Below are 19,592 nucleotides of genomic sequence, written 5' to 3'. Positions count from 1 at the left end.
TGCCTGTCTCCATAATCACAAAATTGTATTTTGTAGCACACACATACAGTCCCTTGGGTAGAGTCCAACAAAGTTACTGCAAAGCCAGTCTTTACTCAGAGAGTGATAGCGGGCTGTTCCTTAATTCTTCTTGCCCATAGGGGAGCATTGTCAGACAGGCTCACCCTCTTAGAGGAACAGAGGGACAGCAGAGCATGGTGGGATAGGGAGAGTCTAAAGAGATGATCACACATTAAATTTGTCCTGAGAAGACAAAGAAGTTACTGCTTGAAACAGTACTTTCTTTGTCAAGCATCTGCCAGTTTTGTGGTGAATCAGCTATTTTTATAGTGAGACAAACAGTATGAATGTGGCTGTTCATATTTTGTCTCACTAATGTTACATATAAAGAGGAACAAATGTAATATGACCTAAATTGCTGCAAGGATGAATGGCTTTTCAACTTTTATTATCCTGTCCTCCTCCTTCCCGGCACTCCCAATAAATACTTGCAAAGGACAAGCTAAAAAAACCTTTTTGGAATTAAATTCCTAATAACTATTTGACAGGAACTGTGGCAAAAGATATTTTTTCCAGGCTGTGGTTCTATATTACAACAGAAAAAAGTTTGGGAATCCTCTTCTCTCCACTTCAGGCCACTCTCCCATTTAGCTAAGAAAGGGACTAATAGCAACCATTCTATACATACTTATTAACCTAGATAAAACTTAGTAAGAAGTGGGATTCTCTTATCTAACATTGTCTTTTCATGTTAGCTTACTGGAATAAATGGAACAAAGCAAGTGTCCCTCATATCAAAAGTTTATACTGTTAATTGAGAATCAAATTATGCCTATAAGGTCCAAGTCTGCATTAATAAATGTTTTGGTGCCACCTCATCCCTGAGTACATCTTAGAAAGTTTATTCCTTCTCTGGCATAGGGACAAGCTACATCATCCTTGCTATTTTTGAGCTTAAGGCATTTTAGCCACATTGGCTCTTTGATGGGTGTGTAGGTGGGAATTAGGAGGAATCTTTGATGCCTTTCTCTACCCCTTGTATAAGTCAGGGACGTATCCCAATATTGGTGGATGGCGAGTTCAGTCCCTAAAATTAGACATTTTAATTGCCTTTGCTTTATTAGGGGGTAGGATGAAGGAGGGACCCTGTTAAAGAATTTTTGCTGTAGGATGACCAGACGCTCTTTATTTATCAATAGAATCTTCCCTGGAAGTAATGCCAAGGACTGAACCACCTCTTAAAAAGGAAAAGTTAGCTGCTGGAGGACTAGGAATAATGCCTCCCCTTAGATTTGTTTTTTCCTAGGTTAATGAGGATCAATACTTTTTTTTTTTTTTTAACTGGCCAGTTTTACATGTTTTTTTTTTTCCAAAATAGTAGGTCTACTTATTAAATATCAATGCCAAATATCTTAAATACAAAAATAGTCACTCATTTTGTGCAATAATGTGTTATTAGATCATTTAGCTTTGAACAGCAGCAGCAAACAATACATCAGTAGGTCCCTTAGCTGTATGTTTTTCTATCAGAATGTCTGTACTGGCCCTCCCTACATAGCTTGATTCTCTTTACCTAAAGCTAGGGAATGGAAGCGAACTGTGAAGAGATGTGTTTAAAAAAAACAAACAAACAAAAAAAACCCAAAACAAAACAAACAAGCCAAAAAACCCTGCACAGTTGTTGGGTTTTTGCTTTACTTCAAACTTGGTGTGGCCCAGCTCAGCCAATGTCTGTATAGATTGTGTGCTTCAGTGGGGCTTGCCTGGGACTTTTATCTAATAGCCAATTGAATCAACTTTAGATAAAAAATGCCAACAAGTTTCACTGAAGTACATGATCTATACAGATGTGTAGGTTTATGTATAAAAGGAAATCCCAAATATATTGAACTACATAGTTGCCTCCATTGTACTTTCTGAATAAGCTTAACTCTGCCCTGTACTAGGGCCATGTAATAACACTGTGCTTGATTTAATTAAGTTGCAACTTCTCCATCACACCTGTTCCTACTTATTACTTTCATTGTTGTGTGTGCCTTGTATACATCTCCATAGAACAATACACAAATTCACCACTGGGTGGTACTACCCAAATGAAAAGAACAGTTTGTACAAATAAAGGTAGAAAATGTAGACTTCAGGAAAAAAAGCAGTTAGAGATAATGTGCTACCTTATATTAGGACTGTACAATAATAGGCTGGAAGAGACCTCTGTCCAGCATTTCTCAATGCAAGGGTCATGACCTGAAAGTGGGTCACAAGAATATATGAAGGTGGCAAATAAAGTTTGTTAATCCTTTTTTAAAGTTTAACAACAGACTGTCCTTTAAAGGAGAAAAAACTGTGGCTTTTCCCTTACAGGCTGGCAGAGTTCTGGCCAGCAGGGGGCTGCTTGCCCCCCCATGTCCAATATACTGGGGGCAGGGAACTAGGTGCAAGGGATAGCAGGTTGGGAGTGAGGGGCACTGGGTCGTAAACATCAGTGATCAGTCTCAAGTGGGTCCTGGTACAAAAAAAGGTTGAGAGCCACTGATCTAGTCAAACTGTCTACTCTAGGCAAGGTCATCTGTGCTTAAACTATACCACACAAATATTTGTGTAACTTGCATTTAAACTTCCAGTTATGGAGATTTCACTGTCTCCTGAGGTTGTGTTATTTATATAGGACAGATATTTATCTCTAGAGGTACAGATATGGCCTACATAAATACAGGTATGCAAGGAGGCAAAAGGTACTTCCTTGAAAACTGCTGCTTGCCTCAAGAACTCATCTCTGGTATTTCTATAAAAAAAAGCTTGTATTTTAAGATGTAGAGATTGGGTATTTTTTCTTCTAGGGACCAGTGTCCTTTCCTAAAAATATTACATTTCCTATAGGCAGCACATGGGCATATGCTACCCAGCAAGGCCATTTCAACCAGGTCTAGAAGGGGGGAGCTGGGGGAAGACAGTTGTAAACATGAAAAATGAAAACATAAAATTGCTCCTATCTAATACTATCACAAGTCATTTAAGATTTACCCCAGGGGGAAAAGATGCAGTGTTGATATGTGGCTTTAGCATAGGCCCAACTTGACCCAACCATCCACCCAAACCATTCTCGTCAAGTTCAGCCTGTGAAGAATTTTCCCCACAAAACCATCTGCCCCACGAGCTGCAAGCTAAGTCAGAAATACAGTTTCCCCTCACCAACCAGAGTTTTGAATATCCACAGTTAATAGTCTGTATACCATTCTGGCGACCACAGTATACAGTTTTGAGTAACCACACTTTTCCACAGCTGCGCAGCAGCCCACCACCTGCCCTTTTCCCTTTTGTCTTGCCAACCAGGATGATTCTCAGGAACCTAACCCCAGCAGTCAGAGAGGGAAACCTGTAACCACCAAAAATGAAGGATCTGGAAAAAAAGAATCGTGCGCTTCAGCGGCGTCACCCTCCCCCTGCGCAGCTGAGAGCAGCCCTTCCCCCTCTTGACACCCAAGGCCGCCCCCTTACTGGACTCGGGAAATCTTTCACTTCTTTTCCCCCCCGAAACACCCCAGAGCAGTTCCCCTGCACTTCGGAAGCCGCGGTGGGGCGGGCTGGTTTCCCATGGGAGGTCTCTGGGCCTGTCTCGTAAGGCTGCCGGAGGGAAGTGCAGCCCCCGCTACCGGGAGCGGGAAGACAGCAGGTGTGGGGGGAAGGGAGCGAACGCTTCCAGTCCTGCAGCGGCCGCCATTTTATCTGCCCGGGCCGCGCCGCCGCCCCGCCCCGCCCCCGGCCCCGCCCCGCCCCGGGAGGGGCTCGGGCTCGGCCGCCTCCGCCCGCCGCCGGGTCGGAAAGAGCCGAGCGGCGCCGAGCGCTCGCCGCTTCCACCCCCCACCTCCTTCCCCCTCAGCAAAATGGCGGCGCGTGGAGTCCCCGGGAGCCACTGAGTGACTCGGCTTCTCCTCCCGCCGCCGCCGCCGGCTCGTCGGCCTCGCCCCGCCCCGCCCCGTCCATCACGCATCGGCGGCGCGGTGCGGATCAATCAATGGTCGGGGGGAGGCGGCGGCGGCGGCTGCTGCTGTTAATGAACAATGTGTGAGAGCTGCGCCGAGCTGCTGGAGGTGTTAAATGAGAGTAAGTGCGGCCCTTCCCCCCGCGCAGCGCGGTGCGGCGCCTGAGGCCTAGCCGGTGCGGAGGGGACCGAGGCCTGGGCCGCGCGCAGGTGCTGCGCGCGGCGTGTGGGGCCCGGGCCCGGGCCCGGGCCCGCGCCCGGCGCGTCCCGCGGCCTCCCCCCGCTGTGTCCGCATGCCTCCCGGGGCAGGCCGCGCCGCCGGCTCCTGCCATGTTTCCCTCCTGCGAGGCCTGCTCACGTGCGCCCTTCAAGTGCCGCCGGATCCGCGCCTGTTTCTCACCTGCCCTTTCCTCCCCAGCTGCGGCCCCGCTCCTGAAATGCTCCTGATTGCCCCAGGACCGGGGGGGAGGCGGCTGGGGATGAGGCTCAGCTTCAGAGAGCCCGTGATTGTCTACACAGGCCCCTCACCCGGCCGAGTCTGGAGGGCTGACATCTTGTTCTGACCTAGACTTGTTTAGGGTGGTATTTATCCTGTTATCACCAACCCTTCTAGCTGGAGGTGCTGCTTTCTTAATAAGATGTTTAAGGTGCCAGGTGATGCCAAGTGGACTGACTGAACTAGCTGTATGGTCAGTGGTGTATCTGTGTGGTGACTACTGCTGGTTGGAGGAGACCGCTTCATTTGGCAGTGGACTGATAATTGGTGGAAATTCAGCCAAGACTCATGTGTCCTACTGTTTTTAGTCATAATCGGTAATATGTGATGCTTGAGGGTAGCAGGTTTCTGGAACAGATTTAGTTGGGGAAGCATTTTGAAACGTTTGGGATTGAGATGGTTATACCTTTGCTTAAAAGGAAGGGTTTCATTGATATGTCATTGTTATTTTAATAATGATTTGTCAATAATGCATGCCATAGTTCTGCATATTTGTGGAACATAATTTTTCTAGTCTTGGAATTTGAAAAAGGGAAGTAGGCTTTCCTTGTAAATTTACCAGGGCAAATGATGTGATGCTGTTGCTCTGTATTTAACGTCTTTCTCTTCACTCTGATCAAGTAACACAGAAGGCTGTCTTAAATCCACAGAACCAAGGACTCATGTAGATGAGGCTGAATGCAACCTTTTTATGTTTAGTCTAACAATATATGCCACCTGCAAAAACAACATGTAAGAGTGAATTAGAGGGAGCCCTAGTCTTAATTTTTTTTATACCTTTAAATGGGCAACCTGGCATTACTTGACTATATTTTAATGGTGCTATGTAAAAGAGAAAAGGACCTAATCCAGTAATTGTGAAAAATGGTAGTAAAGAATGAGGTCATGACCAAAATGTGGGAGCCAGAGACTGCCAGCAGTTTCCTTTCCTGCTTTTGCTGAGCATTTGGGATTGCCTCTTCACTGAAACTGCTGAAATAGTGTCTTGATAGATTCAGGAAGCTAAACTGAAGTTTATCAGCAGCACCTCACTTCAGTTGTTTGAATTGTAGAATCATAGCGAAGTAGAACTGGGAGGGACCTCCAGAGGCAGCTTCAACCCCCTGCCTGAGGTATGATCATCCCTAGCTATACCATCCCATACAACCATAATCTAAAGTCTACATAGGACTGCCATCAACTCTGAAGCAGCATAGACCTAACACCCTAACCTGCCACAGGTAAAGCAAGAGGACCATGGCAGCCAGTGTCCTGCTTTGACGGTTGTTATTAAGCAAACCAATCCCTGCCCCACTACCCCTGCAAGACGCTTCCTTTTGATATCATTCAGTATGATATTTATGGTGCAATTATTTGGTGTAGTTTGTACAAAATAAATGGCTGGACCATGATGCACTGTTTTGTAGAGAGATACCTGTGGATCTGTTTTATTCATAGGACCTTGCCAGCTTTGGGGAGTACAGGAGGATGCAGTTTCCCAGGTTAGGCCCTGACACTACAGACTCTTGGCACACACTTGATTTTAAGTGCATTCATATTTCTTGTAGCCTAAATTTGGACTGAGCGCATGTGTAAGGGTTTGTGGAAATGGAGCCCTAATCCAGCATTGACCTTTGTGTGGACACGGGCATCTGCTGCCAGAACTCATTAAGGACCTGAGATCCTGTAGACTTGATTCTGTTACCTGTAATACTTAGGCCTCTCCATATGAATAAGTACTAAATTTAAGTACCTGTTTCAGAATAGTGTGTGCTTGTTGTGAATGGTACTGATTAATATTTTTTCTTTAATACAGAATTTAGGTATTACATTTAAACATGCTAAACAGCTGCATAGCAGGCAGTGTTTCTTGAACAGAATAGTCAGTGTGTTGTTTTCGTCCAATAGACTTGATTTTCAACAATTTAAAAACCCAATAACTGCCTCAAAACAGGGACTATCCTGGAAGCTAAAGACTGGCTGAAGGAAGCTAATGGCTTTATGTTGTGATTTTGACTACTAACTTAATTCAGTCAATAATTCCCATAGGAAATGTCCAAAATCCTAATGGAGTGTTTCCCATTTTGGTAGTATAAAGGAAACAGTATAAAAGTTCACTTTAAAATTTTGTTTAGTGTTCTGGGTTTACATTTTATATAGCTGAACCATTTCTCTCAATTTACACATTTTTACAGCATTAAACAAGGAAGGAAATGAAGACAGAAGCTTTTTACTATATTGGTAATTTTGTGGTTTTTTGCAACAAAATCGTAAGAAACTTTGTTTTTATAGGTTTTATTAATGGTGCTCAAATTCTGTACTGGAACACTGAAGTATTAGTGGTAAACAGTAGTGTATTTATAGTCCTTATGCAGTCATGTGACCTGAATCAAACCCTGCCATTAACATGCTGCCATTCCTTGGTTCCTTTGAATGCCAGTATTTGTCAGTATAGTGGGGATTATCCTGATTTTTGTTCTCTAGCAATGTGTATATTAAAGTACTGTCCAGAGGCCTTGATCAGGATGGGGCCTTGTTTTGTTGGGTGCTGTACAAACATTCAAGTAGTTCATGAGCCACTTAGTACAGATATGTACATACATGTACAGTCTGTGCTTTGCAGGCTTTTGCATAATTGTGCTGTATACTGTGAAAATATATTAATCCTGGGAAATATAGAAAATACTGTAAAATGATAAATATACATAAGAAATCATGTAGGGGAAAATGGTAATGTTGGAAGGATTAAAAATGGAATATTTTTGTACATCATGGCTCTTAAAGCCTTATGAAAAGGAGTTATGCAGACAGCTTAGTGGATTTGTATAAAATTCTTTGGCTGCTTTCCTCGTTTGGCAAGTACTGCAAAGACCTTGTCGTGGTTACTGCTGTCATAGTTGAGGGCTAGCTGTACCTTTGACCCCCTCCTAATGTCTTAGCGTATACCACTGCAGGAGATTGCCCTGTTGTCTTCACCTGTCTGGGGTGGAATTTTGTAATTTTTAGACTGGGTCCCTAGGCTCCTTGCAACTGGTATAATAACTGTGATTACTCCTGGCAGGCCTGGTTGAGTTTGGTTGTCTTCAACTCTTTGCTTCAGGGGCTATGGCCATTGTTGAATGCAGTGACCCAGAACAGCCCTTTCAGAAACAAAGTTTTGATTAAGCTCAATAATAAGAACAAAACATAACCAGAAAGTAGGGTTGAGTATTTGACCGGTCAGATAAAGTTTGGTGAACTGACTGGTCAAATATCAGTCAGAAGTCATAAAAAAAAAAAAAAAAATTGCCAATAAGTTCAAATAATACACAGAAAAAGCACAAATTTTCCATTAAGAATTGTATCAAAAGTCATATTTCTGTAAAATTGCTATAATCTTTGGCTGGTCAAAAATATGCTGTCAATTGATTGGTCAGCTGACAATATTTGACTGGTCAGTTGACTAGCTTGCCAACCCTAGAAGAAAGAAAAAGTTTTTAAGAGCTCTATAGCCATGTCCCTCATCTATAGCTTAAGGAGGTCTAGTTCATCTTGGGCATTCCCATTTCTGGGAAATGCGGTTCAGCCTTCTTGGCAGTAGTTTTTGCCAGGATCTGTCCTATATTTCAGACTTTGCCTTTTTATTGTTCACAAAGTTCTATTTCTGCTGTGTCTCTTGAACCTGGTTAAATCGAACAATGTTACCAACTGCTGTTTTAGGGGTAAACTGTACTGCAGTTGTTATCAGGTCATTGTTTCTGTATGTGTAGCATCACCTTGTTGTAGCTCACACAATAACAGATAATCATTAAAGAAACAGATGGACATATTAAAATGCCTCAAGTATCTCTATATCCTTCATAATGGCAAATTATTTGCAGAATTTCCCTCAAAGTACAAAACAGTCAGTTTCAAAATTCAAGCTCCAGAAACACTTGGAACTAGTGAACTTCAGGATTCTTGTTAGTATTTATGTAACTTGAAACAGCACTTTTATAACTTAAGAGTTGAAGATATTTGATTTGGTTTTCTAGCTTTTTACAGGGGGACATTATGGAGGAAGGCTAGATCTTTCTGGAGACAGAGAAGGTTCTAGTTGCATTTTGTATGCAGCTCAACTTTCTTTTAGCAAGCCTGAATTTAGTGAAATTATTTTTTCATGGTGAAATAGATCAATTTCTGAATTGTTTCAGCGTGTTGCAATATTCAGTCTACTGCTTCAGTTTTAGGGCTGTGTGCCTGTATGTAGGAATTAATTTTAAAAGGATTTTACAGTGCTTACTTGGTTTTGGGATCTGAGCATCACTACTGTCAGCTAATTATAATGTTGGCAAATGTTTCCAAATATTTTATGTTGTAAATAGTATTTAATTGATTTATTGTTTGTGGACATTAAACATGCTTTGTAATAAGTAAATGAAACATATTAGCTAGTCTTGTGGACAGAATCCTGTTTTATCATCTTCACTCAGTGGTTGTTAAATTTACAACCGTATTATTATCTTACTTGGACTGAATGCTTGCTGTATTGGGTAGACCTTTAAAACAGTCTTGAGTTACAACTGTTGCTGTCAGACTGAAATATTCCCTGCTCACCATTGTCACTTTTTTTCCTGTTCAGGATTGTGGTGGAGTTGTTTAGATGACTGACTTGTTCATAGTTTAAAAAGTTTTTCAGTATGACGGGTGGAGATATTCATTTTGTCTCAGCTGTAGGTGTGGATTCTTGGACTTTTCAAACCTAGTGACTGACTTCTGTTGTTCCTCATGGTTGTTTTTGTAAAGAGAGAGACTAGCAATTTGAAAAAATGAAAATAGACTCTTGCATATGAATAGTTTCCACCCTGGTTGGGATGTCTCCACGCCTGGGCTTTGTAGAGCCTGGTTTAAGTGGCCCAGAATAATCAGAAGGGGGTCAGGGAATAAAATGGAGACTACATCCCTTAATAAAACTGACAGAAAAGATAACCAGATCTTAAAAAGCAAAAAGGAAGGTGAGAATAAAAGATAAAAACAGCATTTGGATAACTTCAAAGTGTTTTACAATGTGCAAGATAGAAGACAAAAAATCTGAAAGAGAAGTGTTTTAGTTCATAGACTTCCAAAATTAGAATATTTCATTTTGTGTTCTTTGCAACTTTTTAGACCAGATAATAACATGCACTCACCTAAAATATTGTAGTTTGTTTCTTTCATGTTGAAATGTACGTGTTTTTTATATTACTGAAGATTGATAGTTCTTTCCCATTGCACAAGCTACTCAATCAGTAATGCTGAAGATGAGAGATATACCATATTTACCCAACTCTAAGATGACTTTGAATTTAAGATGACCTCTCCAATAATTAGATTCCATACATGAAAATCTGTAAATTTGGTATAATATGGAGGGTTGTTTTAATACCCAACTCCCTACTGCTGCAGTGAGGAAAGCAGTGGTGGGCAGAGAAGGGGGCAGGTTTGCTCCCCTTACCACTTGCTCCTCCCCCCCCCCCCCCCCCCCGCCTGCCCCTGTGTGGTGGCTCTGGCACCAAACTGGCACAGAGCATGTGGTACCTCTGGCCCTGGGCCTAGTTGGAAAATGGCAGTGGCTCTGGCCCTAACCCTGGGCCAGCAGCAGTGGAAGCCCACCCCTCTCTGACCTGCACTGTTATCCTATTGCTGACTCTCTCACCATTGGCTCTGGACATGCACCCACAGCAGTGGTAGTAACAGCAGCTGTGGCCCTGGGCCCAGGTCCAAGCTGGAACCACAGCAGCCCACCTGCCTTGGCTCCATACTTTAATTCAAGATGAGGCTCCCCCCATACAGGAGAGAGAGAAAACTCTTTGCTTGAATTTGAGTCAATCCAGTTCTTCTGAGTTTTGTGATATATTGTGGACACAGCTAGTACCTTTTTCTTGTATGGAATGACACAGTATTATGACATTGGAAAATACTTTAGGGTAGGAAAGATGTTGGAAGAGCTACATAATGGTGACTTGAAAGGTTTTATGTTGTAAATGATTTTAAAGTAGAGCTCTTCTGGTGGCCTTGTTCTGCATCCTCCTAGCAATGATATTGGTGAGATTGTAGAAGCAGACCTGTTTAGTTGCACAGATATGTTCTTCTGGATGAATAAAAGGAAAATGTAAACTTGTTTTAATGTGCTTATAGGTGTACTGTATATCTTCTCCACTAGAATCGGAGTGTGGGGCCAAATCATTTCCTGTGCAGGAAAGTTCCTGCTCAGTTGGTTTCTGCAGATCTTTGTTACCAGTCTGCTGGAGTTCTTTGAGGAAGTTAACAAGCATGGACAAGGGAAATCCAATTGAAATTTGATATATTTGGATTTTTTAAAAAAGCTTTTGACAAGGTCTTTCTTCAAAGGATGTTAAAAAACTGAGTTGCTATGGCTTGGCAGAAGGGTTCCTTTATGTATCAAAAGCTGGTTAAAAACAAGAAGTAGAGAATAGGGCTAAATGCTCACTTTTCAGGATGGAGGAAGGTCATTTAGTGTGACCCTCCCCTCCCACCTCAGGATCTGTGCTGGGCTTGTCTAATATCTTTATGAATGATCTGGAAGAGGGAGTGTGCAGGGAAATGCCAAAGTTAGTGAGTGATACTATATATATTCAGTATAATCAAATCCCAAGATGATGATGAAGAGTTGCAGAAAGATTTCACAACACTGTGTGTAGAAAGTGGCAGATGAACTTCAGTATTGACCAATGTAGAGTAATGCATATGGGGGGGAAAAATAACCGTAATTGTATGTTCACATTGCTGGACTCTGAACTAACTGTTATAACTTGGGAAAGAGACCTTGGCATCATTGTAGGTATTTCTCTAAAGACAGTGGTGCAGTAGCAACCAAAAACCTGACAATTTTTGGGGCATTATTTAGAAAGGCATTGAAATCAAAATGGGGGGCAGGATTGCTTCCCTTACCACTTGCCCCTCTTCCCCCTCCCACTGCCTGCCCCATGTGATGTCTCTGGCTTTAACCCAGCACAGAGCACATGGTAGCTTTGGCCCTGGCCCTGGCCATGGCTCGCAAATGGCAGTGGCTCTTGCCCTGACCCTGGGCCAGCAACAATAGCAACCCACCCTTCCCTGACCTGCACTGTCATCCCATCACTGACTCGCAGCATTGGCTCTGGACCTGCACCCACAGCAACCGTGGTAGCAGCAGCTCTGGCCCTGTGCCCAGGTCAGAGCTGGAACCACAGTGGCCACCTGTGATTCCAGCAGCCAGTGCATCATTGTTTGGTGCATCCACATCCAGAGGTGCCAGAGGACTGGAAAAGGGCCAATGTGGTTCCCATTTTCAGAAAAGGGAGGAAGGAGAACCCAGGAAACTATGGGCCAGTCAGTCTTCCCTCAATCCTGGGTAAGCTTTTTGAGAGAATTATTCTGGCATATGTCCACAAGCGGCCAGCAGGGGAGATTATGCTTAGGGGCAACCAACACGGGTTCATTAGAGGCAGGTCCTGTCAGACCAACCTGGTGGCCTTCTGTGAACGGGTCACAAAATTCTTTGACGCAGGTGTAGCAGTGGATGTAGTCTTTCTGGACTTTAGGAAAGCCTTTGACACTGCCTGTCACCCCATTCTCATTAAAAAACTAGGGGACTGTGGTGTCGACACCTACACAGTCAAATGGGTCACTAACTGGCTGGAAGGCCGCACCCAGAGAATGGTGGTAGATGGGTTTTATTTGACCTGGAGGGATGTGGGCAGTGGGGTCCCCCATGACTCGGTCCTTGGGCCTGCACTGTTCAACATATTCTTCAGCAACTTGGACGAAGGGGTAAAAAAAGCACCCTGTTCAAATTTGCAGACGACGCTAAGATGTGGGGAGAAGTGGGCATGCTAGGAGGGAGGAATAGGCTGCAATCAGATCTAAACAAGTTATAGGGGTGGGCGAATGAGAACAGGATGGGTTTTAATGCTGACAAGTGCAAGGTACTGCACCCGGGGAGGAAGAACCAGCAGCATACCTACAGGCTGGGGAACTCCCTTGTCGTCAATGCAGAGGCAGAAAGGAATCTTGGAGTCGTTATTGATGCCAAAATGAACGTGGGCCGACTGTGGAGACGCGGTCAGGAAGGCCAACCGTACCTTGTCATGCATCCACAGATGCATCTCAGGCAAGTCCAAGGAGGTGATCCTCCCCCTCTATGCGACACTGGTCAGGTCATAGTCGAAGTACTGCTTCCAGTTCTGGGCGCCGCAGTGCAGGAGGAATGTGGACAACATGGAGAGGGTCTAGAGGAGGGCACATGCATGATCAAGGGTCAGCGTGGCAGACCCTATGAGGAGAGGCTACGGGACCTGAACCTGTTCAGCCTCCACAAGAGAAGGCTGATGGGGGATCTAGTGGCCTGTTATAAACTAGTCAGTGGGGATCAGCAGGCACTGGGGAAGTCCCTGTTCCCCCAAGCACTGCCAGGAGTGACCAGGAATAGTGGTCACAAGCTGGCAGAGGGTAGATTTAGGCTAGATATCAGGAGGCGCTACTTCACTGTCAGGGCGGCTAGGATCTGGAACCAACTTCCAAGAGAAGTGGTGCTGGCTCCTACCCTGGGGTCTTTAAGAGGAGGTTAGATGAACACCTTGCTGGGGTCGTTTGACCCCTGTACTCTTTCTTGCCATGGCAAGGGTTGGACTAGATGATCTACTCGGGTCCCTTCTGACCCTAGAAACTATGAAACAATGGTAGGCCAAGGCCCACCAACAAGAACAGCAACAACCTCCTCCCCCCTCCCCTCCCTTAGTGGCTAGTGGGAGGCTACTAAATGTGTAAAGGCTAATTTTGTGGGACCAGTTGTGAGGAAATAAGAACAATGGTAGGTTAATAGCTGAGTTGCCAAGAGGATAACTTGAGCAGAGCACTTTGGCTGTCACCTACTGTGCTTGATTGTGTGTAAGGAGCCAGTGGCCTCTGCTTAGTGGAAAATTAGTTGTTGATTCATAGATTTATAGATGTTAGGGTTGGAAGGAACCTCAGTAGATCATCAAGTCCGACCCCCTGCATAGACAGGAAAGAGTGCTGGGTTCAGATGACCCCAGCCAGATGCCCATCCAACCTGCTCTTGAAGACCCCCAGGGTAGGGGACAGCACCACCTCCCTTGGGAGCCCATTCCAGATTTTGGCCACTCTAACTGTGAAGAAGTTCCTCCTAATGTCCAGTCTAAATCTGGTCTCTGCTAGCTTATGGCCCTTATTTCTTGTGACCCCCAGGGGCGCCCTGGTGAGTAGAGCCTCACCAATTCCCTTCTGCGCCCCCATGATGAATTTATAGGCAGCCACAAGGTCGCCTCTCAACCTTCTCTTGTGGAGGCTGAAGAGGTCCAGGTGCTGTAGTCTGTCCTCGTAGGGCTTGGCCTGCAAGCCCTTAACCATATGAGTGGCCCTTCTCTGGACTCTCCAGGTTATCCACATCCCTCTTGAAGTGTGGTGCCCAAAACTGCATGCAGTATTCCAAATGCGGTCTGACCAACGTCCGATAGAGGGGAAGTATCACCTCCTTGATTCTGTTTGTCATGCATCTGCTGGTGCAAGTTAACGTGCAGTTAAGCTTTTCTGATGACTTTGTCACACTGATGACTCATGTTTATCTTGGAGTCCGCTAGGATTCCAAGATCCCTTTCTGCTTCCATGCTACTGAGCAGGTCATTTTCTAGGCAGTAGGTGTTCTGAACATTTTTCCTCCCTAGGTTCAGCACTTTGCATTTCTCCTTGTTAAATTGCATTCTCTTGTTTTCTGCCCGTTTGTCCAACCTGTCCAGGTCTGCCTGTAGTTGTTCCCTGCCTTCCGGTATGTCCATTTCTCCCCACAGTTTTGTATCATCCGCAGACTTGGCCAGAGTACACTTCACTCCCTTGTCCAAGTCACTCATGAAGACATTGAAGAGTATCGGTCCAAGGACCAGGCCCTGCGGGACCCCACTACCCACTCCCTTCCAGGTCGATACCGACCCACTACCACTCTCTGGGTACAACCATCTAGGCAATTTGCCACCCACAAGACAGTGTAATCATCCAAATCACAGCCTCTTAACTTGTTCACCAGTATGGGGTGGGATACTGTATTGAAGGCCTTCCTGAAGTCTAAGTAAATGATATCAACCCTTACTCCTGCGTCGAGGTGTTTTGTAACCTGGTCATAAAAAGAGACTAGATTAGATTAGTTAGGCATGATCTACCTGCTATGAACCCGTGCTGGTTTGCCCTTAGCATAATTTTTCCTGCTGGGCTCTCACGTATATGAGCCTTAATAATCTTTTCAAAGACGTTGCCAAGGATGGAGGTGAGACTGACTGGCCCATAGTTGCCTGGATCCTCCTTCCTCCCCTTCTTGAAAATAGGGACCACAATGGCCCTTTTCCAGTTGTCCGGGACCTGTCCTGTGCGCCCTGAGTGCTCAAATATTCTTGCCAATGGCTGTGTAGTGATATCAGCCAGTGCCTTCAGTACCCTCGGATGGAGCTCATCCGGGCCTTCTGACTTAAATACATCCAGTCCTTCCAAGCGACTCTGCAACATCTCAGGGTCAATGCTTGGGAGTCTGGCGCTCAGCTGTTACCTCTCTACAATCCCATTGTGAGACTTAATGTGATATATATAGTTGAATATGCATTATATCCATGCACTTGTTACTTCAGTAGTATATGCAATGTTATCTTCAGATATTGTGTGAGTCAGCACACTGTGCACACCAGAACTAGTACTTCAACCAGGAGCATCAATTCTGATTGTTGTAGCTACCAGTTTTTCATCTTGTTCCAAATGAATATGAACTAAAAATTAGAGATAAGTATAACCTGCTTCTAGTCCAATGCCTCCTATACTTGTCATCAGCAAAGACTCCACTATGGTAAATAATTCTCCTCATGATGTAAACAGGGAGGAAGAAGGAAAATGAAGGCAACTTTGTAGTTGCCCTGGTTCCCTTCAGGCAGCATTGTCTTCCTGGTTTGGTCAGTGGGCAGTTTGGCCAGGGCTAGGGGGAGGTTGATCAGGTGATTCTGGGATTTTGTGGGGCTACAGACTTTTGGAAACAGGCCTGTTTGCTATATACTGACAATGGCTATAGGCCACCAGGAACTGGAGGGAGGCCAGTAAATGTGCAAGATCTGGTCTGTGGACAAATCATGAGGAAAAGAAACATGAGTGCAAATTATAGGTTAATAACCAATTGCCAAAGGAGGACACTGAGCAGAAGACTCCAGGTAGCACCCAGTGCCCCTTGAACATTATCTAAGGAGACTTTGAGCACCATTCAGTGGAACTGCCCAGTGACGTACACAGACAACAGAAAGGAGCAGTGTCGCAGTTGCCTGGATTCACCCTGGGCAGTACTTCTGATTTACAGTGGGGTAGGTTACTTTTGTAAGGTAATGACTGGGTCAGCATTTTTATATACAGCATTTAGATGGGCAGTGCTTTGGAAATCAGTTATTTCTTTACTCTAATCCTTGCTGGTTTGATCCTGAGGTTTTGTCCCCAGAATCTTAAAAGACTGTGGAGGGACTTCTGTACTCTCCGGGGCTGTGCCATGAGGACCATTTCCCTTTCCTCTCCCTGTTTTGAGTTGTTCTCTGCTGACTTTGCTCCTGTCTGCTTCCCATATTAGAGCATTAGAACTCATTTTCACTTTGTAGCCTTCATCCCTCTGTCTTCTAATTTCGCCAGGTAGCTTTTCAGTTTGGGTCTGTCTCTGTGTTGCGACTAACAGGGCATGACAGCAATGGCTTCTCAAATTGTCTGAAACATTGCAGTGGACCACAAATGGTGCACTGACATTTTGAGGAGGGAGGAAAAATATTTACTTTTTTGAAACCTCTCTGTTGTTTTCTTAAACTCCTACTTCTTTCCTGTATTTTATCTTTTATATGTGATTCTATGTTTCTCTTTCCACCAGCCCCTACTGTGCATTATATTGCTATCCTTTTATATTTGTTCAGTCCTTGAGATGCTCCTTGTATTTTACTATGCTGAAATGTTCTCTTTTTTACTCCCTCACTGTTCCCCACTGCTGCTTATTCCTATCCCCCCTTTTATCAGAGTTCCTCTTCCTGTCACTGTCCGATTCTTTGTCTTCACCTCTCCTACAGCTCTGTGTCTTTTTGCATACCTCCCTTAATGAACTCCATTCCTTTTTGTCCCCAGTGCTCACCTCTGGGGCAGGAGAGATGAGAAATGCTAAACCAAGTCCAGCCCAGAAAACTTCCTGTAGACGACTGTAGTGTTGTTGAGAAGCCTGAGGGCATGGCATTTCTACCTTTTCCCAAAGTCCTAAAAAGTATAAGGCCCTGCAAAGGAGAGCTGGCTAAATGCAGTTTGCAAGTAGCAAAGCAGGGTGGCAGCATACACAGGGTGTGTTTTGAGGTGTATGTGGATTAGCTAGTTTCTTGGTTTCATAAGTTCAGGTAGCCAGTGTGAAAATGCTTTCACAGGCTGGGTGAAGTAGCTGAAATTGTTTTTTACACTTGCTCCAAATGGGATATTCAAACCCTGAAAAAAGGGACATCCCCAATCTTCAGAGGCATGTGGGTGTGCCAGTTGCTAAATGTTTTCTATACTATTTCTCTTACATTAGCATTGTACTGGAATTAAATGCAGCTATAACTATAACTATGTGTTTGTTGTTGTTAATATATTCCCACCATATACACTTAGGTTGCACAACATATGACACAAATGGATGTTTCTGAAATATATGAGAAGGGTGTTTTGATTGCAACAGGGAAGATCGATCATGAGACTGTCCTGAGAAAAGATACCAACATGGGTAGATGCTTGGCTTGTTGTTTCTGGCTTTCTTTTTTAATTAACTTTTCAATATAATACTCTGTTTTCAATCATGAGTAATCTTATGCATCCTCACTTTTGCAATTTTCAGGTCTGGTCTTTGTCAAAAGATGAAGTTCATGGGTAGTTTAAAAAATTACTTAACTATTTTCAGATGATGGTGTTGGTGGAAGGGGTCATGTTTTTGATCTCTTTTGGCCAGATAGGACCTTGGAACAAGTGGGTAAGAATGCTGAAACTTGAAAGAAATATTCTTGTAAAACTTTGAATATTTTGGGAAAACTACCTTTTATTTGCCAAAGTTATCAGGTTTCTAACTCTGCATGTACAGAATATTTGAGGTACAGTTTTTTACTATTCTACCAAAATTCTGAGTGAAATTTTTGAGCAGAGACAGTTTATCCTTAACTTTTGTGAAATTGATCAGGGTCAGTTGATTGCTGTTGAGCAAAATGATGAGCCACAGCCAAGGTGATGGAATTTTTGCAGACTCTGGAAATGCTACCATGTTTGTAAGAAGCAAGGATTACTTAGGGTGAGATCTTTTATTGCACCAACTATGTAGGTGGGAAAATTGGACAAGATTTCGAATGCAAGACATGTTTCATCAGGATTCAAATCACAGACTTGTCTAACTTTATCCCAACTACATGGGAGGGATCCATTATTCCTTGCTGTCATTCAGATATGCTGAACCATTTTCCTTTTTACCATGCTGCTCTTGGATAAATGCAGGGATTGAAAAGCCTTTAGCTACCATCTCTTTTTTAGCTAGTGATAAGCTGGAGCACTGAAAAAGAATAGACTTCTAATACGCCTTAGTGTAGATTGTACCTCCAGCTGCAGGGAGCAGTGAATTTGCAGGGTTGACCGAATCTAGATGGTACACAGTAGAGTTAAGCCCCTTGTTTCTATGTTTCTTTGATTCTAAATTATTTGTGGCATGGACCAGTCAGCTTGTGGAGTCTAACTTGTATGAGTATACCACGGCCACTTTACTTAAGTGAGCCTAATTTATTTTGTCTTCCTATTTTTTATTTCTCATAAATGTTCCTAAAATGAACCTGATACTTTTTGAAACTGTAACAGGGTTTCATAGAGTCATAGATTGTAAAGGACTGGAAGGGACCTCCTAAGATCTTTGGATACAGCCCCTCTGCACTTGGGAGGAAAGACCAGTGAGGTGACTGTCCAGTCTCCTCTTGAAGGTTTCCAAGTTAGGTGATTATAGCACCTCTAGAGGGAGCTTATTTTACAGTCTGGACACCCTAGCTGTGAAGTTTTTCCTAGTGTTAAGCCTGAAAGGGTCTTCCAGGAGTTTGTGGCCATTACTACTGTTTTCCCCAAGGGTACCCTGGTGAACAGTTGTTTGCTGAGCCCTTGATTTCCCCCCCCCCCCCGATGTAGTGGTAAGCTGCTACCAAGTTCCCTCTCAGCTTTCTCCTTTTAGGCTGAAGAGGCTCAAATCCCACAGCCTTGCCTTGCAAGTCTCTGATCATACTGGTGGCTCTTCCCTGAGCTCTCTTAAGCTTTTCCACATCCTTGTTGAAGTGAATCACCCAGAACTGGACGCAGTACTCCAGCTGCAGTCTCCCAGTGCTGAGTAAAGCAGAAGAATCACTTCCTTGGTTTTGCTTGAGATGCATCAGTTGATGCATACCAAAGTATTGTTTGCCCTGCTGGCTGCAGCATCATTCTGACAGCTCATGTTCATACTATGGTCTTTTTTTACCCCTAGGTCCCTTTCAGTCATGGTGCTAGTTAGTTTGGTGCCACCGAGACTGTAAGTATGTTGGGGGTTGTCCGTCCCCAGATAGAGCACTTAACACATCAACGCTTAGCACGGTGTTGAACTTCATCTGGTTCCGAACCGCTCAACTTGCCAGCCTGTCTAGGTCCGCCTGTATCTGCAGTCTATCTTCATGTGGGGCCATAGTCCCCCATAACTTGGTGTCCTCTGTGAACTTTGCCAGTGAGCTCTTCACCCCCACATCCAAATCATTGATAAAGATGTTGAAAAGCACTGGACCAAGCACTGACCCCTGAGGGACACCACCGGCCCTGTCTCGCCAGGACGATACAGATCCAACTATCTGGGTCCTACCCTGCAGCCAACTTCCTACCCACCAATTGGAGGACTGAATCCTCCAGTTTTTACATGAGAACATCATGGGATACCAGATGAAAGGCCTTTTGGAAGTCTAGGTATACAGTGTCAACCTTCTCTCTCTCATTCAGGTGGCAAGTTACTTAGTGGTCATAGAATAAGATGAGATTGGTAAGACAAGACCTGCCTGCGCTGAAGCCATGTTGGCTGTCATTCAGAATTGTACCTTCTGCAAGCGTATCACACACAGACTC

General features: G+C 44.1%; 1 protein-coding gene across 3 annotated transcripts in view; it reads left to right on the top strand.

The window, feature by feature from the left end:
* Window positions 1–3,825: 3,825 nt before the first annotated feature.
* USP34 (ubiquitin specific peptidase 34) overlaps window positions 3,826–19,592 on the top strand; it is a 242,410-nt gene continuing 226,643 nt past the window's right edge. For 2 of the 3 annotated variants that reach the window (XM_090050232.1, XM_090050214.1), the window contains exon 1: window positions 3,826–4,101. In XM_090050232.1, the coding sequence (XP_089906358.1) occupies window positions 4,059–4,101 (43 nt within the window). In that variant the 5' untranslated portion in view covers window positions 3,826–4,058. The remainder of the gene's footprint in view (window positions 4,102–19,592) is intronic. The other variant, XM_090050223.1, reaches the window with a different exon arrangement.

This window comes from Crocodylus siamensis, chromosome 1, assembly GCF_052110815.1.
Source record: "Crocodylus siamensis isolate JL-2025a chromosome 1, ASM5211081v1, whole genome shotgun sequence".
Classification (NCBI taxonomy): Eukaryota; Metazoa; Chordata; order Crocodylia; family Crocodylidae; genus Crocodylus; species Crocodylus siamensis.
Note: the sequence above shows the minus strand (reverse complement) of the source record. Positions and strands in the feature narration are given on the sequence as shown.